This window comes from Sparus aurata, chromosome 7 (assembly GCF_900880675.1).
Source record: "Sparus aurata chromosome 7, fSpaAur1.1, whole genome shotgun sequence".
NCBI classification, from domain to species: domain Eukaryota; kingdom Metazoa; phylum Chordata; class Actinopteri; order Spariformes; family Sparidae; genus Sparus; species Sparus aurata.
In genome coordinates, this window is record NC_044193.1 from 27,220,697 (window position 1) to 27,246,171 (window position 25,475).

Sequence of the window (25,475 nt, forward strand, 5' to 3'; positions counted from 1 at the left end):
GTTACCATAAAACTCTTATTAAAACCTTTCTTTTACAAAAGAAAATCTGTTATTGACACCATTTACAACTTGTTTTCATATACAGGAGAATGACAGTGGTTTAGTTGTACATGGAAAAATTCCGGAGGAAAAGAAAAGCAGTGCATCAGGATATTTACATAATTGCTTAACTACCGTGTCCCCAGGATTTTAATATGTGATCGACCCAGAACAAGATTAAAAACAAACGCACTGCATCAGGAGGAACCATCTGAGGCAAAAATGTAAATAGGCAACTCTACCGGTCAACTTTTCATCATGATACATTCATTATATTACACTGACTTTGTCTCAGTAGTTGTCTCAGCTGAAGGGACACGGAGCCGTTGAAACAGGCCGCGTGCCATCAGCTTAAGTGTCGCAGCTTTTCACACACTGGAGCAGTTTCTTCAAAAAGAACTCGTCAGCCTCCTCCTGGTCTGGTTGCTTCCTCCACACCAGGGTCAAGAAGGACTGACCAGAGTCCAGAGTGTTACGAAGGTGGAGATAAGGCTACCTGAAGGCTAGTGACAAACACTTAAGACCACCTCACCCCGCATGTGGAAACAAACAGCCTAGAGTTACCACATGCTGCAAGAAAGTGGAGGGATTTTTTTTTAATTTTTTTTATTATTATTTCTAAAAGTGCTGTGCTTTGTCAGACTAAACACACCTGAACCCGATGCTTCTCAGTAACCACGCCTGTCTTTTCAGTGTGTAACTCATTCATTCAAAAAGGACACTCCAAAATGAGCAACCACACTATACCTGGGGTTTATATTTCAAACGGATAAATGAGATTAATCATCTTCGATTATTGATGATCAGATGTCGTGTCACCCAAACCAAACAGAAGATTGCAATATAAAGATGTCTTCTTTGCACACTTGATGCAGATTCCACATTGGTAAAGCATTCCAGAGGCGCCTTTATGCTCACAAAAAATAAAAGCTGTTCTCGGCAATTCATAAACACCACAAAGACAATCTTAACTTGTCCTGAACACATCCTTAAAAAAAAAAAAAAAAAAGAAGGAAAACAGAGCCACACACATTATTCCATCGTGTGTGTTAGAAAATTCAATTTAAAGCGGGATCTTTGTCCATAAAACTGTAAACGAGTCAATGGATCAGAAGAAATTTGACCGTCAAAAAGTGGAAATACTCTTTTTCTGACAGATTTTCAAATGAATAGAAAAACTGCATTTTTCTTATTAATCTCTCGGTTTGTTTCGAGGCAAGACAAGAGTTCACTCCATCGAATGCTACATATGTGTGAGGAGCTACATGCTTTTTCTTTCGGAGTTTGCATTCAAAATGTCATGTAAGATTTTTTTGACCTAAACTTAAAGTGGATTTGGTTTAACTTGCATTTGGTGTTTTTTCACACATAAGATCAAGCACATGTTGAGTACTGAATCTGCTGAACACCGCCTGGAAATACTTACTTCATCAACAAGATCCTGTTTTTAAAAAAGACCATGAACTGAAAGAAAGAGGCTGATAACGAGATGATTAACTTCTCCCGCGTTACTCTTATCCTAGACGCCCAATCCCACCTCACAGTGCACAAACTCCGGCCCTATAAAACTAGGGTCGGTTGAAGGTCTGTTTTTTTTTTGTTTTTTTTTAAATCTTCCACATGTCCCAACGCTATAAATAATGGAGGTTACAACACTTTTCACAATCATTAAGTGATTCACAGATCAATACTTATACAAACGTTTATCTCTCTCGTTACTTCTATTAGCCATGTCTCCCACATGTCTTTTAAAGCACCAAGACTGCCCGCTATTTAAGGGTTAATTTGGAGCAAAGCTATCATCTTATATTGCCGAGTGTTACCGATCACTTCGAAAAAGGATCCATCCAAGTCCCCAGTAGAGCTGCAGATGAAATTGTGAGAGATTTGAGGGCATGATGAGGAAAACAGATGCAGCTCGTTCTAATGAAACGAACAATCTTAGAGCAACAAAGTTTGCATTTTTTTTGGTTAAAATTAACCCCGTTTCAGGAAAAAAAACAAACCCTCTAACATGTCGCTTTAAAGCGCAATACTTTGACATTTACCAGATGCTGTAATGCAGAGCAACTTAAGAACAAATCAGGTTGTTAAGGACAGATTGAGAAGACGCCACCGTTAGAACCTGTGGCCCTTCTGGTTAAGAGATGACTGTAATCCCGAGGCCTTCCCGTTGCCTGCGATTACATGATCACGTGCAGGGAAGAAACACTACTGCAGATGTCAAGAGGGGGAGTTTTCAGGATCCCATGCATATTTTGCTGCACATTCTACGAGACAGGAGCAGCTTCCGCGTTTTGGTTTAAAAGAATACAAAATGTTCTCGGCCACGCTGGGAAAATTGAGACGCACATCCCAGCTTGTCTGCAACAACATGCAGGCTCTCACGCACACACCAGTACAAGTACCACGCAGGTGTGTGCATGCATGCAAGAGCACAATCACACGAAACGCTCGCCCTTTTTTTTTTTTTAAAGAGGCTCCCTGATTTGAACACTGGTGGTCTTTTATTCCTTCAGACTCCCGCACCCACTTTTCCGACCTCTCCCGGTTCCTCTCACTCCTGTCCGAAGCCTTCCGTCTCCTCGATGGCAAACATCAGCTTCTCCTTCAGTTGCTCGTAGCTTTTGTACGGTGGCAAGTCCAGTCGGTTGAAGCTGGGAAAGTAAAATGTAAAAATTACTGCATTTCAGTTCGACATTGGACTGATTGTCCTCTAGTGTTTATTTAAGAGAAGATCTTTACAAACAGCTGAATGAGCATCGAACAACACACTAATTTCACCCCCGAAGAACTACATCCTCTCCATACCTATAGATTCTTGTGCTAGATATTGCCTTCACAATTTGGCGTACTTGTGTGCCAGATTGCAGAGGTCAAGATCCGCCAGTGAACAAATACAAAGTGCATTTAGAGGCCAATTTTTTTAACCAATTTTCATGAAACTTAGTTTTTTTTAGAAATTGGTTGATTGTATTTACTTTACTTAATTCAGTTAGGGGCAATCTAATCAGCTCTGTGCCAAAAACACTAATCTCTAAACAGCCACAACACTGGGACATGCAGGCGCCAGCCTATGAATGAGCAACATCAAGTGTAAATTATAACAATTTTATTATCGAGTTTCTCTCCAAATTGTAGATTTCTATAAATTGTTACCATTAGTTTTTTTATTGCATTCATTATTCAATCAATCAAATAGACGGACCTATTTTTGTTTGGTACACTAGGAAGCATTTTGTAAGTATTTGTATCGTATTGGAATAGGCGATAAAAGCCCGGCTTTTACTTTGTATCAGTTCGGAAAGGAAATCAGTGGCATCACTAACAAAACAAACTAAAGCGGGAAACACCTCAGCTTCCGGTGATGAGCAGCTACAGACTGGACCTTAGCATATTCAGTACTTCACGGTTTGTTTGTTTTTTGCTCTTTTTAATCACTGAGTTAATCCGCCGCAGGTTGAACTCACCATGTGTGACTTCTGGGAAGCCAGTTTTCTTTTCCCACCTTCTCAATGCAGAACTTCTGGGGACCATTGCTTCCTGTAAAGCGAAGCACAGTTGAATAAAAGCTAGGATGATCACGGTATTTTTAACACACCATCACACCGGGACAAACAGAATCAGATCCCGCTGATACCAAACTGTACCATCTGTGAAACTGATACAACAACTGAAATTAGGCTTGATGTTAGTCTGAGTCTGTTTTTAAAGATGACAAATATCATTGCAACATAATACATAGCCTTTCTGAGCCAACATACTTAAGAATAGCTTAATCTTAGACAAATATAAATGTAAACATGTGCCGCTGTAAGTTCTAAATAAACAGAAGACAGATCTAATTCCAGAATATGTTTGCAGGAAACCAAAACAGACCAAGGCCTTGGAGGATAATGCAGACACCGGTCTAGATGCATATTTCATCCGCATTTTAAAATAAATGCCAACTTAAAATGGTTATATTGGTGTAATTATTACCCATGAGGTCCGCAAAGCCTCCAACAGGCAGACGACAGGTGCCGGTGACAAACTGCAGCAGCCTCATCCTCTTCTCATTGTCCATCTCCTTTATAAACTGCAGGACAAAGTGACATACTGTTTATCTCTCTCTTACATAATTCAATATATATTTTCTCTTGAGACATTTCAGTGTTTTAAAGTAAAGGACTATGACGAGATAAAAACATGTTCAGGACTTTTTTTAGTTTCTACTTTCAATATTTAACCTATACACAAAAAGGGGAAAGGTGTCGGTTGCTTATGGAATTTAATACAGAGTGTTTCTTGGATTTTTCAGAGAAACCACAATATATGAACCTGAGCTTCTAAGCAACTATCTACAAATCACACAATGAAATATCAGTCTAGATGATCCTTTAGGTTACTTCTTAGGATGTTTGGGTTCATGTTTCTTTGGTGCGCACCCACCTGCCAAAACCAGACGATCTGTTTGCTGCTGCGAGCGTAGTGTCTGTAGATGGTGTTTCTCTGCCAGTCTGTGAGGTCGATCTCCTGCATGCCACACAGCATCACCTGTGACAGGAAACAACGTATGAATATCAGTACATCAAATATGAACATTTTTCATATAAAAAGAATCATATCATTTCTCCAGAAAAAGATATTACAGTGAAATCGACTAATCTTTCTTCAACACAAAGTTCACATAAAACTTAGGTCACGTCAACGGGCTGATTGACAGTTCAGCCATACCTCGAGCTCTTTAGCGTCAAAGTACTGCAGGTACTGCTGAGGGAGGACCTCGTTGAAGCCTTCAAAGAAAGCCTGTGTCTGCTCCTCCACGCCTCTGGACAGCCTCCACTCTGCTACCAGCCTGCAGGGGGAGACACACACACAGACATTAAAACTCCACCCCATTAAACTAAAAAAAAAAACAACCAGACACAATCTAATGCGTGAGTTTTGAAAATGACTGATCGTATTTTTCGACAAACCCACCTGATGTACTCCTCCTTGTTCTCCTCAGTGACTTGGATGTCTCCTCCTCCTGGTTTCAGCTCATGGGTGGAGATTTCCCCCAGGATCTCTTTGTCAACGGAGAAGAACATCTCCAGACAACACTCCTCAATGTCGTTATCCCTAAAGAGCAGCATTGGCAGTTACAGCACAAGTATTACATCACTGTATGTCATTCATGGAACATCCTTCATTTGACAAGTGGATGTTTGACAGACATGGTCATCGAGAAATAAAAAGTTGCATAAAGATTGTAAGAGATAATTTATACAGCATGTCCCTGTAATGTGGACGGGTGAGACATGGTGGCTGTTGAATTCAACTCAATGCAGACTACCGAGTTGTTTTCCCGTACCTGCCAAGACTTCCAGATGTTGCTTCTCTGATTATTTACAGTAAAGCAAATATACAAGGTGATAATTCAGTCATCGTCATTGCAGCTGAATCAAATGGATCCTCACAGGTGTCTGCACTCGTCCGTCTTTAAGGTTAAATATCATAGTTCAATAAAGGGGATCATTACTTCTCAAAAGTCGAAAAAAAAGTTTTCCTCACCAAATATTCTATCAGTAATAAAGTTATGGAAAAACGATGAATGGATTGCGTTTTCTTGATGATTGAACTTATCAAAAGCTTTCAGTAAAGGAGCACCAGTGCTAAGAGTGGAAAAAGTTAGCCTGGAGGGCTGCCTATCTAGTGGTGATTTAAAACCATCAATCCTGTTAGAATTCTGTTTAATGATTAACTACAGAATAAGAAAGGTGTGAAAGTAAAAACACCTCTGTAAAAATGCTGTCCCCATGTCGACGTGTACTCACTTGATCCACATGAGGGAGTTGTAGAACTCTGGATCTATCGACTCCAGGTCTTTGAGGGCCAGCGGCTTGTTCAGGATACGCTTGTAAAACGGCAGTGAGAAACCAGTGTCGATGAACTTGCCGTGGAAAAGAGCCTGAGGGACAGAGACACATGCAGCTTGAATAGTGTTCACATTCCACAAGTTGCTGTGCAGGAATAACCTTCTCTGTATGGCACAAAACCCTAAAACTATTTGTTCTGGACATAATAATAAAGAGGAATCAACATATTGAAAAATGACAAACCATGGCTATGAAGCGTCCTATGAACTTGAAATACTTGAGATGGTCAGGGTTGATGTAAGAGGCCGGGTTGATCTGGAGACAGTAGTTATCTTTACCAGCGTATTCGAACAGGCAGTACATGGGGTTCAAAACTTCGTGGGACAGCAGGAAGAACCACTCCCTGTAAGACAGGACGCCACAGAAATATGAAAATGACAGTACCATGTAGAGGACTCGCTGAGTTATTACATAGTAGGGCGCCTTCCAATCGGTGCAGAATAACATAAACAAGGTGAAATTACACAAGTGACACTGCAGAGGCATCTTAGACACAGACATCAAAGACATCTCTGACAACAGTCTTGGTTTGCCTCTTTTCTGAAAATAAAGTAAATCCAATGCATCATAGGAATAATTACTCAGAGGTGTGACTGATGGACTAAAATAACTATAATAAACATTTTTTTTTAATTTATAAAACACCATAACACATTTACTTTACTACATGCGAGCAGGCATTTGCAACCATTTTTTTATTCAGCTATATTCTAACTTACCTGGCAACACCTCCATAGTCGAGGCCTTCTTCTCCAGGGAAGATGATCCACAGTCTCCTTCGCAGATCTTGAGCATTGAAGCTCATTATCTAAAAAAACCAGACAATGTATTGATGTATTCAAGGGGTAATCACTGCATTACACAGTAGTAATCGAGTGCACTGGGGAAATCAGAGTTTTTTTCTCACTTGCTTAGGCAAATACACAAAAGAAATCTATGGTGTGGCTTCCCTGTGTATCCAGCCCTCCCTAGCAGGGCATCACATACAGAGTCCATTCCTTGCCTCTGAATAAGTGGGCTGTTTTCACTGGTACCCAGGTAAATCCCTGTCTCATCCCATTTGTGAGTGGGTTTGATAAATAAGAGCTGAGAATTTGCATCTGTTAACTGTAGACATGAGAATTGGTCACCCCATTTTGAGAATTATTATTTTCTTCCAGCAATTGTGCCAGAGCAACTGAGAAAAACTGTAAAATCGTGCAGTGGTAGTAATAAAGATCTTATGGATCTTCCCTTAATAGAAATAAAGCTTTATTCAGTGCTGTTAGACATGGGTATACTAAAGTTTGCATCATTCAAAACACATCTACATTTCTGAAGATCATCAGACACTCCCTTGTGGATTATATTCAGGAGGTTTATACACCGATTGAAGTTTACACTTGGAAAAAGTAACGTCCAAAACAACAGGACTTCAGCTGTAGGTGAGCATATCCTCTCAGTGGCAAATGGAACAATTGTCTGAGTGTAAAAAACATCTTCTCACAGTTGAGTGAGCTCTGAGTGATGAATACCTGTTGGAAGGAGTCCTCAAAGAGGGTTTTTCTGGTTACGGTGATCTTGATGTGTTGAGGCATCGACAGTTGCTGGAGAAAAAGGGAAAATGTCAGAAGCACTTGGGGAGCGCATGTTGTTTCAGCACGACAACACCTGCCAGAGTCATGAGTCATTTGAAATTCAACACACATACACATATTACACAGAGTAAAGTGCAGTCATTTGAAAGCATCTTGATGGTGATTTTACGTAGCTGTAAACGGACTGCACTGGTTTAGACAAATTTGTTTACTCAGAAGTTAAAGAGTTAATGATAATCAATGTGCTATAAAATGGCCAATTAAAACATTCACAAATTGCATTATTATCTTTAAATGCTGGACCTCGACTGCACGATGAGAAATGTCCACCAAAGACGGTGGACTCAGATTCAATGATTCGGAGCAAAAAAGACCATCTCAAAATTAAAAGGGGTGAGACAGGAAGCAGGGCGAGAGAGAAGGGGGGATGACATTCAGAAAAGGGCAACAAGTTGGACTCTAATCCTCGGCCACTGCAGGGTGACCACAGCCTCTTTACATGGGGTGCACGCTCTACCAACGGAGCTACTGGGGCACTCCATCATGTAGTCTTCTGACTGATAAGAATACAAACTGAAATGATGCATCAAAGCACCGTGATTCATCCTACTGACATGACTCAAAGTTCATACAGTCTGATATCGATTGCAATCAAGATTTTATTCGACCCTGTCCACTAATATGACCCTTACCTGGCACCAAAATCTGAAGTACTGTACTTTGGCCTTGAAGTCTCGAACGTAGGTGATCTGAGGTCCGTTTTCACTGTGAGGGAAAAAAAGGAGAGACGGACTAATATTATAAAAGTGCTACTTAGAAAATGATAGCATGCTAACATTCTAATCTTAAACGGTGAACATGGTAACCAGCTACCACTGATGTGAATATCTTCAAAGGGGTTCAAGTATGTTCAGGTTATTTGGCCAGTATGTCAAAGCTCCTGTCGGTTCACACCATCACATTCTTATCCTCATTAACCAAAACTGGTTCTTCCACCACTGGGACCAAACCATAATCATTACTCTCAGTCATGTTATGCTAGCAAGTTATTATCATGAATCAACTAAGGTGTTTCCTCTGTGAGGAAAAACAGAATGAAAGCAAAAGACAACAGGTGACACATTAGTCACATCAAGATTATGTGTCACAGTTTCTAAAAATAGAGAGGGATTTCAGAGGCAGCTACACATTTAGCTAAAAAAAACAACAACAAAAAAACAGTAGAGACAGAAGTAACTGGTGGAATGGCATTATTTGGTGAGGTGTGTCAAATATAAACTAAATTCAGAGATAAGTTGGGTTGATAAAAAAATCTTTTTTGAAAAAAAAAAAACATTACATTCCTATTATGATCAAGGAAAATATTTGTTCCAATACCAGTCCTGTCACGTCACGTTAATTAGTTTATTCAGAACGTTATGACACCCGCACTTTTCTCTGGCGGGAACCACACGTCACACATTCATTTCTGGAATGCAGAAGAGGACTGGAAAGACTGAAACCAGAAGCTTACTGACTTGACTCCAAGCAACATGTATCCAAGATGTAACAGCTACAAAGAACCTACTAGTATGCACTTTTTACTCTTTGTTTCTATCAAGTTGCTCACCTAAACAGAAAATTCTTTTGTTATTTAATGACACACTGTTGTACACGCTTCCTCTAAACCTGCTTCGTCTGCTCCTGCCAGTCAGTGATTTCCTAATTTCTCAGAATGTCTTTGGAAAACAAGAATATAAAAAAATAATGATGGTGCTATGAGAAGGCGTTTGCTGTTGCACGGGTATAATTTCTAAAGGTGTTATACTCAGGGATGTGCACTGGCACCTGGTATTAAACAGGCCCCGGGGCTAACTTAGCTCTTTTTACAGTAAGAGCAAATAAAACCTAGGTGTGAGTGAGTCAAATTATTAAACTGGCAAATTCTTGTAAACTTCTGCTAGCTGAGACAAACCAGCTCCTCCTCCCTCTACCAGCACTACCTGCAGGCAGTGAATCACCTCAGCAGAGGGAGGAGGACTGATACTGACTGGTGTCTGTGTAATTCTTTCCATCTGAACTTCACTCAGTATTTCAATGTCAGGAATATTATTCAGTCCCATTTCAGATTTGTTTCCAATGAGATATAAAGGATTATTTTACTGTTGTAAAGTTATTGTTGCTGCTCTAGAAACAATATTTAGTTATATTCAAAAATTAACTCTGTTCTGAATTCCTCTATTATATGTTTTAAAAGCATTAAGTTATGAAAAAGATATTGAGAACTGAACTGAAGTTCCGATCAATAAAAAAAAAATGAACTACTCTCTTCATTAGCAGTTGATCGTCTGCTCTAGATCGTAAACAAAATGGTGGAAGACGTACAGTGAGGATTTTCCAGTGCGAGGGTCGATGTAGGTGGTCGTTCTCCGGTTGTGATCTACGAAGTAAGGGATACCATCCACAGTGAACCTCATCTCCCAGCCCTCTGGAAGTGGCTTCTCATTCAGCAACCTAAAACACGAGATTACATCAACATTTAGTGATGGATTATTTCAGGAGAAGATAAAAAGACACAGCAAACACACGTATGGTGCATTTAAATGTTCATCTGCGATGCAGGTCATCTGAAACACACACAAACTGACCCTTGTGTTCGCGGGTCCTCCCACTGTGTTGTCCTTGTAGGGTGATGTACAAAGTAAACTCTGCCGTTTGAGTCCGTTCTTTTCTCTGAAACAGAAACAATCAGTCAATTACTCATTAACACATTACTTGAATGCACTCATAAAAAATTGGAAGGTGCCCACATGTCAAATTTATAACTTACTTTATGGTGTTAATTTGAGAAATTTGAGATTTGGATGGATTCCCTAATTTCCTATTACCCAACTGTAATAGCCTCAATCTATGTACTTAGGCCTCTATGGGATATCGTCCAATTTCTATCAAGTGTTGAAGTCAACACTTAAACACTAATAATTATGTGTAGGATTCCTGGGATGTTTTGATTATAATTCAAGTGCACTTGGTAGCACCAGCTTTGTGCCCGCTCTCTCCTACGGCGAGTTAGAGTGTACAACTAACACTAGAGGCTTAGTCACTAATAGTTGGTTTGTAACTAAATCAGCTACATAAATTGGCTGCACCACGATTACTTTGGGCAACTAGTTTGGATGCGAGGTCGTATACTGTATAAGGCAAGTGATCAATCAATAATCAAAAGGTCCATCATCATACATACATGTGCACAGTAGCTAAAAGGCATCGACATTCAGAAAAGTTTGTGAGACAACTTTTTTAGAGGAATTCAGCTACAACTCTGTTGTAGGACGTAACTCATTTAAAACAAACTTCTTTATCAAGTTCCAAAAGGGAAAGTTATGTGGAGTAATTGAACACACACTCGCAGGATGGAATAAAGCTATTGTAGATAATGTAAAAAGCCTTAAAGATCTTACCCCATCCATGCGGAAGAGGACCTAGAGGATCAAACTCGTTTTTCTGAGTGGCTGCGGGCTGGTCTTGTACCTACACAGCAGAGAATCAGAGGAATTCATATAACTCGAAAAGCATCGAGAGAACGAAAACAGCGTTTGTTGTGTCTTTTTTGATATACAAACAAAAGAATGGAGTTAATTCAGTTTCACAAGACATATTTTTAGGGAAGAGTCATGTTAATACAAACATCAGATTAAACCAAATTTACATCTTTGATGCAACTGGTTGTCAACATTAGACATTTATGTCACATACATAAAAACATGCAGCAGATTACGTAAATACTTCAACGATAAGTTGCCTATTAACATTGTGTATTGATAACACAAAGATTTTCAACTTGCAAAAGTAGCTTTTCATCAAAAATGTTTTAAATTCTTATGGTGGTGTCGTCCTTCTGTTTCATTGCACACGGGACAACCAAATATGCTGTTACAGGCAATAATAGTCACCACATTTCAGTTTATTAACGCCCACATTACCGCAGTTTCACATTACAAAGAGGAAGTCTTACCCCAAATATGAACCTCTGGTTGAACTGCTGCATGGCGCCCTGGAGCTGGCTGCGCTGGTGCTGCCACTGCTCGTAGTTCCGCACCGTCTCCATTGTGGGGCGCTGCCACGTGGTGGTTCGCGTGATGTGGTCGACAAAGTAGACCCTCCCCATCTGGTCGACACGACGCTCCCAGCTAGAGATGAATGAAACGAGAGAAGACAATCGGAGAATGAAAAAATTGTGAATACAGGTCAACCTAAACATCTCAAAGTGATTTTTTTTTTTTTTTTTATCTTATTGTTCAAAGTGTAGCACTTTTCTGCATAAATGATGATGTTTGCTGTACTTGCGTCACACAGTTGTTGGCAGGGTTGGATGCACTTAGTGTAAATATCTTTGGATAAAAGTGTCAGCTAAATTAATTGAAAATAATGTAGATAACATGATCAGGAAGTTAAAACTGGACATGAGCCAGTATTCTAGTAGTCAAGGAAAATACTAGCTGTATCTAAGAAGAGAAGGATCAAAAGAGGAGGAGTTTTTACCCAGCGGGCAGTGGCTCAGGGCGCTCCCACGTTGTTCTCTTTTCCACATGGTCGACAAAATACAGCCTGCCGTTCTGATCCACCCTCTGTTCCCACCTGGATAATAAAACAGCAGTAAAACAGAGAACATTAGGTAATGGTGCACGGCTCTGACCAGTTAGCTTATCTTGGGATTTAAAAACAGCTTGAGCAGTATGAGTCACCCTGCTACGAAAAGCAGAAAATAACTAGTGAAGGTCACAATGTTGTCATATTGACACTGAAACAGCAGCAATTATGGTGATAATAAGGGAGTGAGTAAGTCACAACTACAGTAAAAATGTAAAATGCCTTCAGTGACAAACTAATAGATGTAATCAACTTTCTGTGGTATAATCAACCCTTTCCTGTCAATTATGATATGCTGCGTGTTTCTCTACCTTCACATTTATGACTTGTTCCTGCAAACATAGAGTACCTGCTTTGTGTTGGTTTTAAAATGTTTTCGTCGGGATTTCAGTGAAGGTTTTGAAACTAAACCAACCAGTAATCCCACTTCATGTTGTCTCCTCTCTCATGCATCCTTGTGTTCTTAAAGTGCACACACATCCATTTATCCAGATGTGGCTTCAGAACTTAACAAATCACCAAACTCTCCCTCACTGCTGCAATGTGCTGGGCTGCTGTAAAGGTTATTCAGGACTTTTTACTCAAAGATGACCCAGTTTTTTTTTTGCAATTCATTAATCCCGTTGAAGAGTTTAATCAATCTTTTTCTTCTTGAACTTTCTGTTGATGAAGTTTGCCGCTTGTTCCGTTTCTTTGACAAATGTTATGTGAAAAGGCTGGTTGTATGTTTTGCTCCTTTGTGTAATGAACACATTTTTCATGATAAAGACACATTAATTTGCATTGGTGACATTTGTGCCCCAACAAATATTGTTTTGATTATTCTTTCACCCAAACCAGCATAACCTCTTCTGCAAAAACAACAAAATGAGAGCTGACCCAGGTGGCAATGGTCCAGCGTTGACAGCAGGGACCCTGGGAGTGACAGCAGGGGTGATGCTGCTGGTTGGCTGTCTGGTTGCTGCAGCTCCAGAGGCGGAGGTGGAAGCTGAGGCTGTGGCTGAGGCTGAGGCTGAGGCTGAGGCTGATGCAGAGGCTGAGGCTGATGCAGAGGCTGAGGCTGATGCAGAGGCTGAGGCGGAGTTCCTGTCCGAGCCAGTCGATGGACTTGAGTCTGGAGCTGGGGAGGGTCCTGAGGCAGGCGTTCGCACCGGTGTATCAGAGCCTGACTGACCATCGCTGCCATCAGCTGGTGCAGAACCGTTGCTGGAAGATGCTGAGGAAATAATGAGACATCACAGAGTTAGATCCTATTGTTTCTAATCAAGACGGGATGGCTTTGCAGCTAGAGAGGGCAAAGGTACAACAATAGACTTCATAAAATATATCTTATTTTTATTTTGCCCTAATTATAGTTTCTGCTCCTCACTGTTGCCTTGTGTGAATATGGTTGGTATTAAAGTGAAGTGGGTGTACAAAAGTCATTTAGTGTGTGAGAGCTGTATGGTAAATGTTTGACAATGATTAGATTGTGACAGTCTGTGAAGAGGAGAGCACCTGATCCTTCTCTTTCCTTCTTAATTGAAAAGTGTCGGGAACAGATCCTTCCTTAAGTAAATGTCTGACCTGGTGAAGAGGTGGGTCTGCGGGGCGTTGGAGGAGGAGGTCTGGATGGTCTGGGTGGTCGGAGAGGCCTGGATGACACCGAGGGAGACCCTGTGCTGTTCGTTGACTTCCGGCCACTGGGAGAAGACTTGTGCTCTACACCATCCACAGCTGGAGAGTTGTCTCGACTCCGCCTGAAAACAAGAGGGGTGGATGAAGATAAATAAATCAGGAAAATAAAATGGAAATGTGAAACTTGTGATGCTCGACTGAAGATGGGAACGGATACGTCACCTTAAGACATGATCCCCATTTGGTTGTGTTTCCCCATTTGATTTACCTGAGGTAAAAAACACGCAACAAAAAATTAGGCTTGTTTTGTTTTCACTCAGAGAAATCTTGTGTGCTGGCCAATATATTGATAGTAAATCGTTGCTGTGATAGGACACTCTTAGATTTTAGATTTAGTTATACATCATTATGTAGTAAAAAGGGCCATCCACACCAAGAATGACAACTATGAAGAAAACTATTAAGACGTTGTTTTAGAAATCTTTGTAACAAACGTGCATGGTATTGCACACACCACATGACAACAACAATAGGGAACGCTATGCTCGGATCATTTTCAGAGCATTTTGATGAACAGCGGAAACTCAAACAGCCAACCAGCATACACTAGTCGAACAGTTTGAACATTTTCCTACAAAATAATGTTGCAGCAGTGCTTATAATATTGGTTTCCAACTGTAGCTGACCTCTTTTATGTAAGGTAATGGATGGCAGGAGACATTCTTTAGAAGGTCTACTCTAGTATCTCAGTCTTATCAATTTATTAAAATGCTTACGTAACCTATATTAGGCTGCAAATCACTCATAAAACACATCTTTTCACTTGAGACATACTGACGGGGTTTCTGAATTTTGTTTTGATGTTGACTTGGCTTAACTATAAATACATAAATTTGTCTTCAAAATACTGCACCTCTCCTAACAAACGTGTTTGATTCTCTTCACTCCCCATCTTTGAAGAATTGCATAAAACCATATCCTTCTGGGGGTTTTCTTTTTGTTGTATCTCTGTGCAACATAAAGCAACAGGCCATCAATATCCTATTTCTGAGGCTGTCGAGACAGCTGCTCAGCGGCACTGTTTCCACAACACTGTCGTTCATCAGTGTGGATGCTCACCATTGTTTTTGTTATAGTGGTCATTGTCATTATTGGTGTGGACAGCCCTTAAGAACCATCAAGTGATTTAGCTTTTTTGACCTAACAGGCTGTTACTGCTGGCTCCAGTACTTGACTTTACCCACTTAGGCATTACATCCACATTAATCATTTATAAAAATCTCATTGTGTTAATGTTTTGTGTCAGTACCAAAAGTCATCCCTACAATATTGTTGCAATATTGATATTGATGTACTGAAAAACATCGTGATGTTTGATTTTGTCCCCTGTCCGAACTTTTCTGAAGTGCTCCTGACGAGATTTCAAAATACAAAAATATATATTGTCCATCATCATCTAAACTAAAAATATTGTGACTGATGTTGTGCTTGCTTACTTCACATTACTGAACTGAATTAAAGTAAAAAATGGTTCTGACAGAATGAAAAATATTTCTGAATGTGTTAATTCCGTTTCAACCAGAAAAAGGCGGGAATTTTTACAGTAGTCAATAAAGTCAATCTAGCTTGTGGCTCAGTTGCGACTCACTGTGATTCTCAGCCTCGGCTGTGGCAAACATCTCTGGGTCGACTGTCATGCCGTCCAGGCAGACTGATAAATCTCCCACCACATCTGACTGGTCTCTGTCCGCACACAGCTGTAAGGTCTGCACCACCTCAGAGACTACAGCAAGACAACAAAAATAAAACAGGTAAGACAATGACAAATGAAATATATCTTGTGCTGTTAATGACATAGGCATACCTTGAGCCAATCATTGATATGATGCATAGACCCTTTACATTTCCTCAAAGTAAAACCAGTGATATATAGCAGCAACACCAAATAGATTATTAACATCAAGAAATACATTTGAAATATATGTTTTATTGCCAATTATGTTATATTTAATATTTCCAGTATCCCCATTCCATAACTATATTAGTAGTCTTTTCCTTGGCTCAGTGTAGAGGGACATTACAGTTAAAATTAAGATAAATTATCTAAATAAATGAGAGGAACACGACAACACTTTTCGATCAGCTGTTCCAGTTCAGGCTAAATGTTGCTGTTTTGCTCAGATAATCATGGGCTCAAACATGAAATCAAATCTCTGAGTCACTGAAATTACAAACATACGGAGGTCAGAGCGTATTATCCTGCTCTGACATGGAACGTCAATCAGCTCATGCCATGTGATTTGTACCCAGAGTTCTCCGTCAGTAGCACTGCTGGACAGGGTCCATGCATAAAAAATGACCAGGCAGGAGAGTGAATGGAGTCTTTGAGAAACAAACCAAAGATAAAAATCTACAAGGGAAAAGGGGGTTGACAAAAACCAGCAGCCTGCTCCAGAAATGTTGAGTGCACTGCCTCATTGATTTATTTTTCACTCACTCAAACAGCTGATAATCCACATGTGCAAATGCTTTGAAAATAGGGTTGTGTGGTTGTTGATCAAGGACTTAATAGCCTCCTACTGTTTCTACATTCTGTTTGACTGCTGGCACAAAGTTGCATCAACACGCACCACATTACATAGATAGCAGATAAGGCATTGCAAAAACCTCAGATGTGCAGGATGTGATGCACTTTACATTTCTTGCAACTGCAACAGCAGACTCAAATAAATGAACAATGACCCAGCTTCAAAAGTTCCAGCAACAGGAAAACAAAGAACATACCACCGAAACCATTTGATAAACAAAAACATGCACTGTTTGGCAAATCGACCAAGAAAAGGCAACACACATTTTTTGTTACATACACAGAATAAAGATCATATTAGAACACATGAACACGTCCCCGAAATAATGTTAATCAATAAGTAAATAAACACAAATATGTTTAGGTGGCCAAAGACTAAGTATTGATCTACATACACTATTTCATTTTGACATTTTAACAATCTGAGCTATGTGTTGTAGCATTTATCTTAGTTTGGTTTGAAGTGCAGAAGAGTTGGTGCTGCATGTGCTGGTAAAGATTTTGGGTTGAAACTAGCCTCCAATCATTCAGGAGGTATGTTTGCCTGATCACACATCTCTAAAAGAACACCAAGTGTGTCTCTGTCAATTAAATCTACAAGTTCTGGGGAACAAATGCACATGCATAGAGCACACTGACAGCGTTTGCACATATTGTTTTGAAAGAAACAAAGAAAATATTCATAGCATGTAGTGAAACAGGAAGTGAAAAGCATACGCAGAACAGCTGTGTGTGTTTTCAGCGTGTCTTTGTATCATACACTCACTTTTCATGTCGTTAGACTTGAGCGTGTCACTGATGTCCAGCGTGGCCAAACCCAACAATACGTCTGACTTCAGGGTCTGGTGGCTCCACACGCGAAACACCAGTTTGCTGAATGGAGTCACGATCCTGTCGAAACAAACAGTTCATTTGGAACGTACATTGATACTTTTGAAGGGTAAAAGGAGCTGTGCCTTGCTCTTATCTACTGAGGATCCGATTTCAGAAAGCTCTCCGGGATCTAACTATCAGGACTTCACAGACAGCATAATCATTTTATTAATCACAGATTTTCTCTGACCTTTATTTCCTCTTTTTTAGCAAAAAAATGGTAATCTAAGGTAGCTTGATGTCACAGCTGCCACCACCCGACATCTCCATCTATTTATGAGCGTCTGGTTAAATTGATATTGTGAAAGAAAGCTGTGTAACAGATACCAACAAGGACAAAAAATGACTTCAACTTCAGCAGGTTTGAGCAGGTTTGAGCAGCTGTGAGCAGCCAGAGTCTGGTTGTGAAAGCACCACAGACAATAAAGTTCAGAAGTTATTCGGGGACAACGAGTGTCTATAACCATCACTATGACAGTTGTTTAGCTAGCACCCTCAGCGCCCCCAGGAAAAAAAACATTTGTGGACAGATGGACTCAGGTCCCATTACATCCCATAGTAAACACTTGTTATGTAATAACTCTGCCCCCCATGGGTCCGGGGGAAACTGTAGGAGAGCTCTATATTAAGAAGGATCCTGCCCAGGCTAAAATTAAGAGGACATCTGATGTGTGAATATGTTGCACTGCAGGGAGTGCACCAAGTGTACAGCATATGTTTAGAAACAGGATTCCTGTAAGTGAACCGGACACACTCCCTCACCTCCATGTGGCATTTTCCTTGTAAGTGCTAACCCGAGGGAGATAGCATATCATTTCTTTCAACTGTACACACCATTCTCCTGAACTCTGAGTTACTCTAGAGAAAAAAATCCTTCCCGAAAACCAAGTCCTGGTGACTCATTCGGAAAGAAACTTGCTTGAGGCAAGACATCTTGATCAAGATCAGCTGTTACGCCAGCAATTTTTAAACAATTAGAAGGAAGTCTATTTTTGAAGGCTTTTGAGAAACTCTTCAAGGCCTGGACAGTTTAATGATGAAATGTTGATGTGCAACACTTAATACTATAGTCAGCAAGAATATAAAAAAAAAAAAACATTCTTCTTCCCCAAAACCAAACATCCAAAAAATACACTGATTACTGTAATTACTTGATTCAATCTCTGGGGACGATGAGCAATCTCATGATTAGCCAGAAAGGCTTATTACACCGAGACCATCAGCAGACTTGTACAAGTGTTTGTCCATTGGGTTGAACTTTATTTGACCCAGAAGTGCAAGTAGTGATTACCATGTACTGCATGGTTGTTTCTTTATCAGCTTCCAAACATTTTGAATGATCAACTTAAACCTGAAACAAGTGATACAACTAAACTAATCTTTCTTAATCATTTCTTGTACTGTCTCAATGATGGTCAATTATGGCTAGACACCCAAGGACAGTAATTGTAGTTTCTTGAACAGTTTGAAGTGCTACCTCAGAGTTTTAACAACAAGTGCAAAGTGCTGATAGCTTTTACAAGGAACAGGGTTGTTTTGAGCTTCCTGGAACACCAGTATGGGGACATTAAACACAACGGGATCACTCATAATCAGGGTAAGATGCCTACCAAAGCTGAATACATTTCCTGTAAACGTTCAAACAGTACAATTCACTCAGTGTCCTGTGTGCCAAATCCGAGCATGCACACAGCAGAACAGAGCAAGCACCATCATTTTAAAAACAGGTATGGTTGGAACTAGAGCTACAACTAACTGATGAAAATGGATGGCAGCTAATTTGACAACTTAAATTAATCGATTAATTCAACATTATTAAACTAATTGTTGGAGCTCAAATTAGAACACAACAATTGAGTATGATCATCAAAAATGTGATCAAATGTCATATGGTTCTGGTAATCCTGGCAAGATTATAACTCACACAGTGAGCGGCTGCTTCCATTTGGGGCTGTGGGTGTTGTTGCATTTCTCAGTTTTCTTGGACTGGCCGTCGACCGTCACTTCCACATAGGGACTGGGACCAAACCAGTTTTTCTTGTTCTCTTTTAGTTTTGCTGACAGCACTGAAACATGGAGATGAGGATAAGGAACCACGCAATATTCAGGAACAAGGAAATAAAGCACACATTTTTAAATATAAAAGCAGAACACAAGAGTATGATTTGTGATTCATTCTGTCCTGTAACAGCTGACATAAAAAAAAAACAGTGCAAAATGAATTTAAGCTGATGAGGCAGCAGTAATGACTACCTCAAAATGCAAACGAGACAGTTCTGACAATAAAGCAGACATTTTTACATCTCACAGTAAGTGCGCAGGTTTTATTAGAGACATTAACAATGGCTCTGTAAAAGGTGCAATATGAAAGAATATTCTTTGTAACATCCAAAAAGTAAACAGAAGCTACAGTTAACTCTGTTGATCGGCTACCCCTTATTTGTTTTAAAAAGGGGCAATATGTAGTTTTGGAGAAGAATTTCAAACTCCGAATTTCAATATTTACAATATTAATGAGTATAATAATTGAATATTAATAATAAAAACGTTTCCATAACGTGAATAAACACGCTGTTCTCAGGGGGAAATGAAGTAAAATTATGTTGTCACTTAAGGTCAGTTTGTTTATTCAGTTTGTTTCGGAAGAAAGGAAATTAATCCGTGATGTCTTCTGATTAAAATTCTACATAGTGTACCTTTCATGTGAATTTGATAGGTGGCCACTTTATCCATATTCCACCATTAAGTGTCCGAGTAAGCCATGACAGTGTGACAGTGAGCCAGCAAGCACATCATCAGAACCCTGATACTGGGGCAGCTGAATGGAATTCAGCCAACTTTCATTTACTATTATAATGTTATGGTAATTATTTAAATTGTTATTTACTTCTTTGTTTACAGTATTAAAAAAGCCATGTTAATCATGTTTTGAACATATATGACATAACTTTGAATGCAAAATGAGAGGAAAAAATACACAAACATAAAAAAAACAAAACAAAGAAACAACTGAACCTAACTTTTTGTGGCTCACCAATAATTTGTAGTTGTGCCTTCATGGGGTATCCGTTGGAAGTGCCCGGCTTGGCGACTCCACTGGCCATGACATAGGGCTGGGCGGAAGGCCTGTAGCACAGAAAACATATCATTACGGTGATGACAAACTGCAAACTGGTTTCCCACTGCTGTAGATGACCAGCATATACATGAATACACATTAATATCCTTCAAGTTAAAAAAAAAAAAACTTCACTAAAATGTTGTTCTGTTAACAAGTAAAAAAAAAAAAAAAAAACTTCACTAACCCGCCTCAAAGTTTACTAATGCTTACAGTGAATAGGTGAACAATAACACTTGCGCACTAGCCTAATTAAGCTTTATTTCCTTTAACTAGCATCACTTTTCCTATTAAGTATAAGAATCAAGTATAGTTCAGCATTCGGACACATTATACTGACTGCATAACATCAGACAATCATTACTATAAGAATCTTTATTGGCCACACACAAACATATTGCGTGCAATGTCAGTGAAACAAGTGCAAGCATAGGGAGAACAGAGAAAGCCAGCTGGGAATCAAACCGGCATCAGTGAGCAAACGTGCTGCCTTAATTGTACTTATTCGAAATATGTGGTTCATAGTGTAGACTTTGAGGCAAGAGGCATAAAACATATCATGCTCAATAAGACTATCTCCTATTGTTGCCTAAATTAATAACATAAGAATCTTCTTATTGCCTGTAAATGACCTCATGTGCACTTCCCATATGTACACATGTTTTGCCTGTATTCATGACATCTGACTGCGCACAATAGCTTTTATCAGTTTCCACTTGGAGCATGAATCTGTTTTGAAATCAAATGTGAAATAAAACAGACTCTCCCTGCTTTTATTCATAGTACAGAATTAAAAAAGGCAAATGATCTGGACTCAACCAGGTCAAACATACTGCAGCACACCAAACCTCCAGAACAGCCTTCAGCCACAAGAATACTATTATAATACTAACACATACTATTACTGCACGCCCAATTTAAGGTGACATCAAATGCACTCAAACATTTCTGCCAAATGGTAAGTCTTACAATTTAATGTAGCAACTCTCATCAGGAGCATCAATTCCAATAGATGGAGAGGCTAGGATTTGTCTTCCCTTCCTAGAATCTACCCTCAGCACAGAAAGAATGATGCTGGCTCTTGCATTCAGCAACAAAACAACAGACACACTGTACACATCAAGTCAAACAAGGTTGACAATCTTGTCAGAAAGTGCACTGTCATTTTAGGCAGTAAAAGGAGACGAAGGTCAGGCCTGAAGTCTGTGAAGTGCTGTTCTCCGCAATTGTCAGCTCATCATTTTTTCACCTTCAACTTTAAATTACCACCTGTGTCTATGTTCCTGCTCTGTGTCTGAGAGCGAGATGCACCTGGCTGCAAACACAACCACATAAAGTGTCCACACAACTGAAAACAACAACTGAATGCATAAAGGGTTACACCTAAAGCAGGTGCTGCTCTTGGTAAATATTTATTTGTATTTTAACTTGAAACATCTAACCACCCATCGATCATTATCTGGCTATACCAGCCGCTAACCACATGTTTGTAATGTTTTTTTTCACTATAGTTTGATTGCCTTCATTTTACACTGATAAAGGACCACAAACAAGCCGATACAGTTAGTAAACCTTTGCTTATTCACTGCTCAACAGAGCTCGACCAAAACTGAGGTTTAATGTCTCTGGCAACTGGTGTGATTTTAAACTGTTTAATATGTGTTCGCTACGTATCGTTGTCACAAGCATGTGATAACTGCATTTCAAGGATCACTGCAAAATATGTCTATATGATATCTATATGATATCAGCTGTAATAGAAGTGTCATTCTAAGACACCCTGACAACAGGGTTAATTGGTTTGGTTCATTTTGCTTATAAAAAAAGAAGGTAACACCTGCCATATAATGTTCGATGTATAGAAAAAAAGCAGACATGTACAACGTGTCATTCATAGGGAAAGTAAAAGAACAGGTGAGTGCGAGAGTCAGGTCCTGTGATCTTTCCTAGAATCTGGTGCCTTATCTTGATGCGTTGCTGAATAATGCATGTTCCCCCGTCTATCTCGTCCAGTATGCACATGGCAGAGCAGGAGAAAGTGAGGAGCTCCTGGGTAAACTTTCACTTTGGCTACTGCTTTAGTCTCTGTCAATAATTAATTGCAACTGCTGACTTTGCAGCCTTGCAAGCAGGCTGAACGTGTTTTGCAGAAGAGGGTACTCACTGCATATTAAACGCTACTATGACGTGCCATAGACTTTTTTTTTAACCAGCTAAATAACATCATCGACTTCAGGCATTAGAAAGTGAGTTTGAGCTTGTATGGTACCATTTCCTCGGCAAAAGCCACAGTTGTATTCCCTTAACTGTTAACTCCATGGACTGGTTGCCCCATTGAGATAAACTGTTTACATCATGACTAAGTGTTAAAAAAAAACAATAGTGCATATCGCTCAAACGCAACTTCACGATGATCAACTTGATTGGCAGATAAAGGGACAAACAGGTTCTTTTATGAAGCTTAGAGGAAACAAATCTCAAGAGTTTTACATCAAAGTGATGTTGATCACAGTCCATACTCAGGGAAGTAACTCATTCTATATAATATTCAAATACAATGAGTTTTCTATTTCTATTTTAAAATATGCAATAGCACATATTGGAGACTTAGTAAGTGATCACCTGATGTGATCACTTACTAAGTCTCCAATGAAAATTAGAGGTTGGCCCCTAGGTCAATTGTCGGGGCGGACATTCAGCAATTTCAGATTAATTGTATCAGTGATTTTCTGTCAGATTGCTGATTAAATAATCCAATTTAAAAATGTGCTACCTTGGCTCTGATGCAGCATCCTCTCACACAATGTCCCGCTCACAACAATATCTGATGGGTAACACGTCACAAATAATATCTTATAAACCCTGAATAATCTGAATCTGCAAAGTAACTAAAGTGGAGATAAAGTGGAAAGGAACTATAAACTAGCAGAAAATGGAAATACTCAAGTAAAGTACCTCAAAATTGTACTTAATAACAGTACTTTATACTGTAAATTGTACTTGGGTTTAATCGATCACTGGTTGATCGACTGGGTGTTTTGACACAAACAGTTTTTACTGCAAATGAATATCGGTCCCATATAGATTTTCAATCTCCTTGATTTCGAAGAACCGATATTAGCATCTGCCCTAAAAAAAGCCATATTGGCTGACCCCTAATGAGAGTCAATAGCAAGGTTCTCTCAAGTTAGGCGATAGTGTTGGTAATCTTGTGATGGCTTATTAAGAGTCAAAAAATATCCAATAACAGGAAAAACAGACAGGAAAACAGCCGCCAGCTGCCCGGTTCAGTCACCAGATTACTCAACGTTATACTGTCTATAGATAACAACAGTGGGAAACGAGGACACAAACCAACATAACCTTGCCAAGTAGCAGATGACTAACAACTGTGACAAAAATATCATTGTCTCACTCCTTCTTTGTCTCCGTTACTCCCACATAACTGCAATTATCCAAGCAGACAGAAGTATGCAGTCAGAACTGCGGCAGGTCGGGGAAACTGGAAAGAAGGAAACACCGTTTTCCATAACAGCTTGATGACGTTTCAAATACCAGCTCGATGTTTCCTATAACCGGTTCACTTAACTCGAGCGAAGAAACAGTACTTACAAGTAACGACTTTGCACCTTACTGCATAAAATATACGACATGTCGTACTAAAGAGTGGCTGGCTCGGTATCATATTGTGTGTCCTACAAAGCTTGGAACTTTGCCAACGAACGCGGCGACATAAAACAACCATATACTTAATGGAGTTTGGCGTACTGTCCTCTCTGTCTGAGAAGACGTACCAAGGCAAAACAACTCCAGCCACTTCAATTCTAACTGCGCCAGCCGACATGTGCATTAGTTACAGACAACAATCACCGATGTAGCTTAGCTAAGCATTATCCTTCCACATTCCATTTCAGATATGCTAAGCTAACAAATGTTGGTTAAGATTACATAATTTTAGCCAACTAGAGCTGGATAACGAGCTAACGCTAACTCAAGTTAGCCGCACAGTGCGGAACAGCATGTTCTGGCTAGCTAATGTACTGCACTGACGCTTAACACTGTGTATGTTGACAGTGACGGTGTGGTCACCGGAGTTGCTGAGTACGTGTTGAATGTCAGCTGGCCGCCGGTTCTGACAGCCTGCTGCCATCCCAGCCCGGCTAACTGCTAGCGGACTAGCTCGTGTCATCATCATGGCTGGCTGGAAATTCCAAAGTCAGAAAGGCCATGAAAAAACAAATAAGTGTTGCTGCTGTCGGCTTCTATCGCTTACCAGGATCAGGAGGGAAGCTGTGAAATCAAACTGGTAACGCTGCAGTTAACTCCCAGCCCTCGGTCTGCAGGATGTTTAGGTTTCAGTCGGGGCTTCACTTCAAGGAAGAAGAAACTTCCACCATCTTCGTAAGCTGACGTCACGTGACCGAAACAAGGTGGGGCGCACGCTTCTGCACCGTTGCGCTGTGATTGGACCAGAGTTGGACCACGATGGACCAATGGACGGCCAGTAAACATGGTGATGCGTTTATGGTCTAATTCAAGTGGCATGGAAGCTTTTTGCGGTGAAATAATATGAACGAAATAATTTGACACAGTGCAGCATTTGCGGGATTTGTGTTCTACTAAAAAATAAACGCTTGCTGATTAGTGGAATGTTTTTCCGGATTTGCATGAAATTATATTGTGTTGCTCCCCATCGCACACAGTAGAAAGTTACACGGCACAATTATTTTTTTGAATCCCATGTTCACCTGACTTTTATGAATCTCCACTGCAAATAATGTGAAACCTGATAAAGCTCCAAAACTAAACTGAACTTAACTTCGGCAGCGCTGCTGTGGTACAAAACTGTTTGTGTGTTTGTGTTGTACACCGCACATAGTCTTTTAAAGTGTAACAAAATACTTGCAGATTAAAACAGGCGTGGCAGCACGTTAAGGCAGCATTACCTGAGATAAACAGACTCTTCAAACGTCACAGGATTCGCAAAGTATTCAGATATTACATGATGTTAATAGCTATACTTCGTGTACATTGCTGTTACAGTCTCCTGTATTTTGGTATTTGCCGTTTATGGTCCAGCTGTCACCAATTACAAACAGCAGGTGGCATTGTTGTGCCTCACAGCAAAACTACTA

The 25,475-nt window shown here is 39.9% G+C and overlaps 1 protein-coding gene across 1 annotated transcript; it reads right to left on the reverse strand.

Moving 5' to 3' along the window:
* Window positions 1-647: 647 nt before the first annotated feature.
* Window positions 648-24,767, reverse strand: itchb (itchy E3 ubiquitin protein ligase b). Its single transcript, XM_030423113.1, has 24 exons — window positions 24,614-24,767; window positions 20,257-20,348; window positions 19,147-19,288; window positions 17,116-17,240; window positions 15,411-15,545; window positions 13,985-14,030; window positions 13,712-13,884; window positions 13,025-13,361; window positions 12,038-12,133; window positions 11,511-11,685; window positions 10,957-11,026; window positions 10,144-10,228; window positions 9,881-10,009; window positions 8,209-8,281; window positions 7,454-7,525; window positions 6,659-6,747; window positions 6,123-6,282; window positions 5,838-5,971; window positions 5,002-5,142; window positions 4,756-4,876; window positions 4,471-4,575; window positions 4,021-4,117; window positions 3,510-3,582; window positions 648-2,696 (listed from the first exon to the last, which is right to left on the reverse strand). The coding sequence occupies exons 2-24, from the start codon at window positions 20,324-20,326 to the stop codon at window positions 2,597-2,599; spliced, it is 2,748 nt and encodes a 915-aa protein (XP_030278973.1). The 5' UTR covers window positions 20,327-20,348; window positions 24,614-24,767; the 3' UTR covers window positions 648-2,596.
* Between the last annotated feature and the right edge of the window lie 708 nt (window positions 24,768-25,475).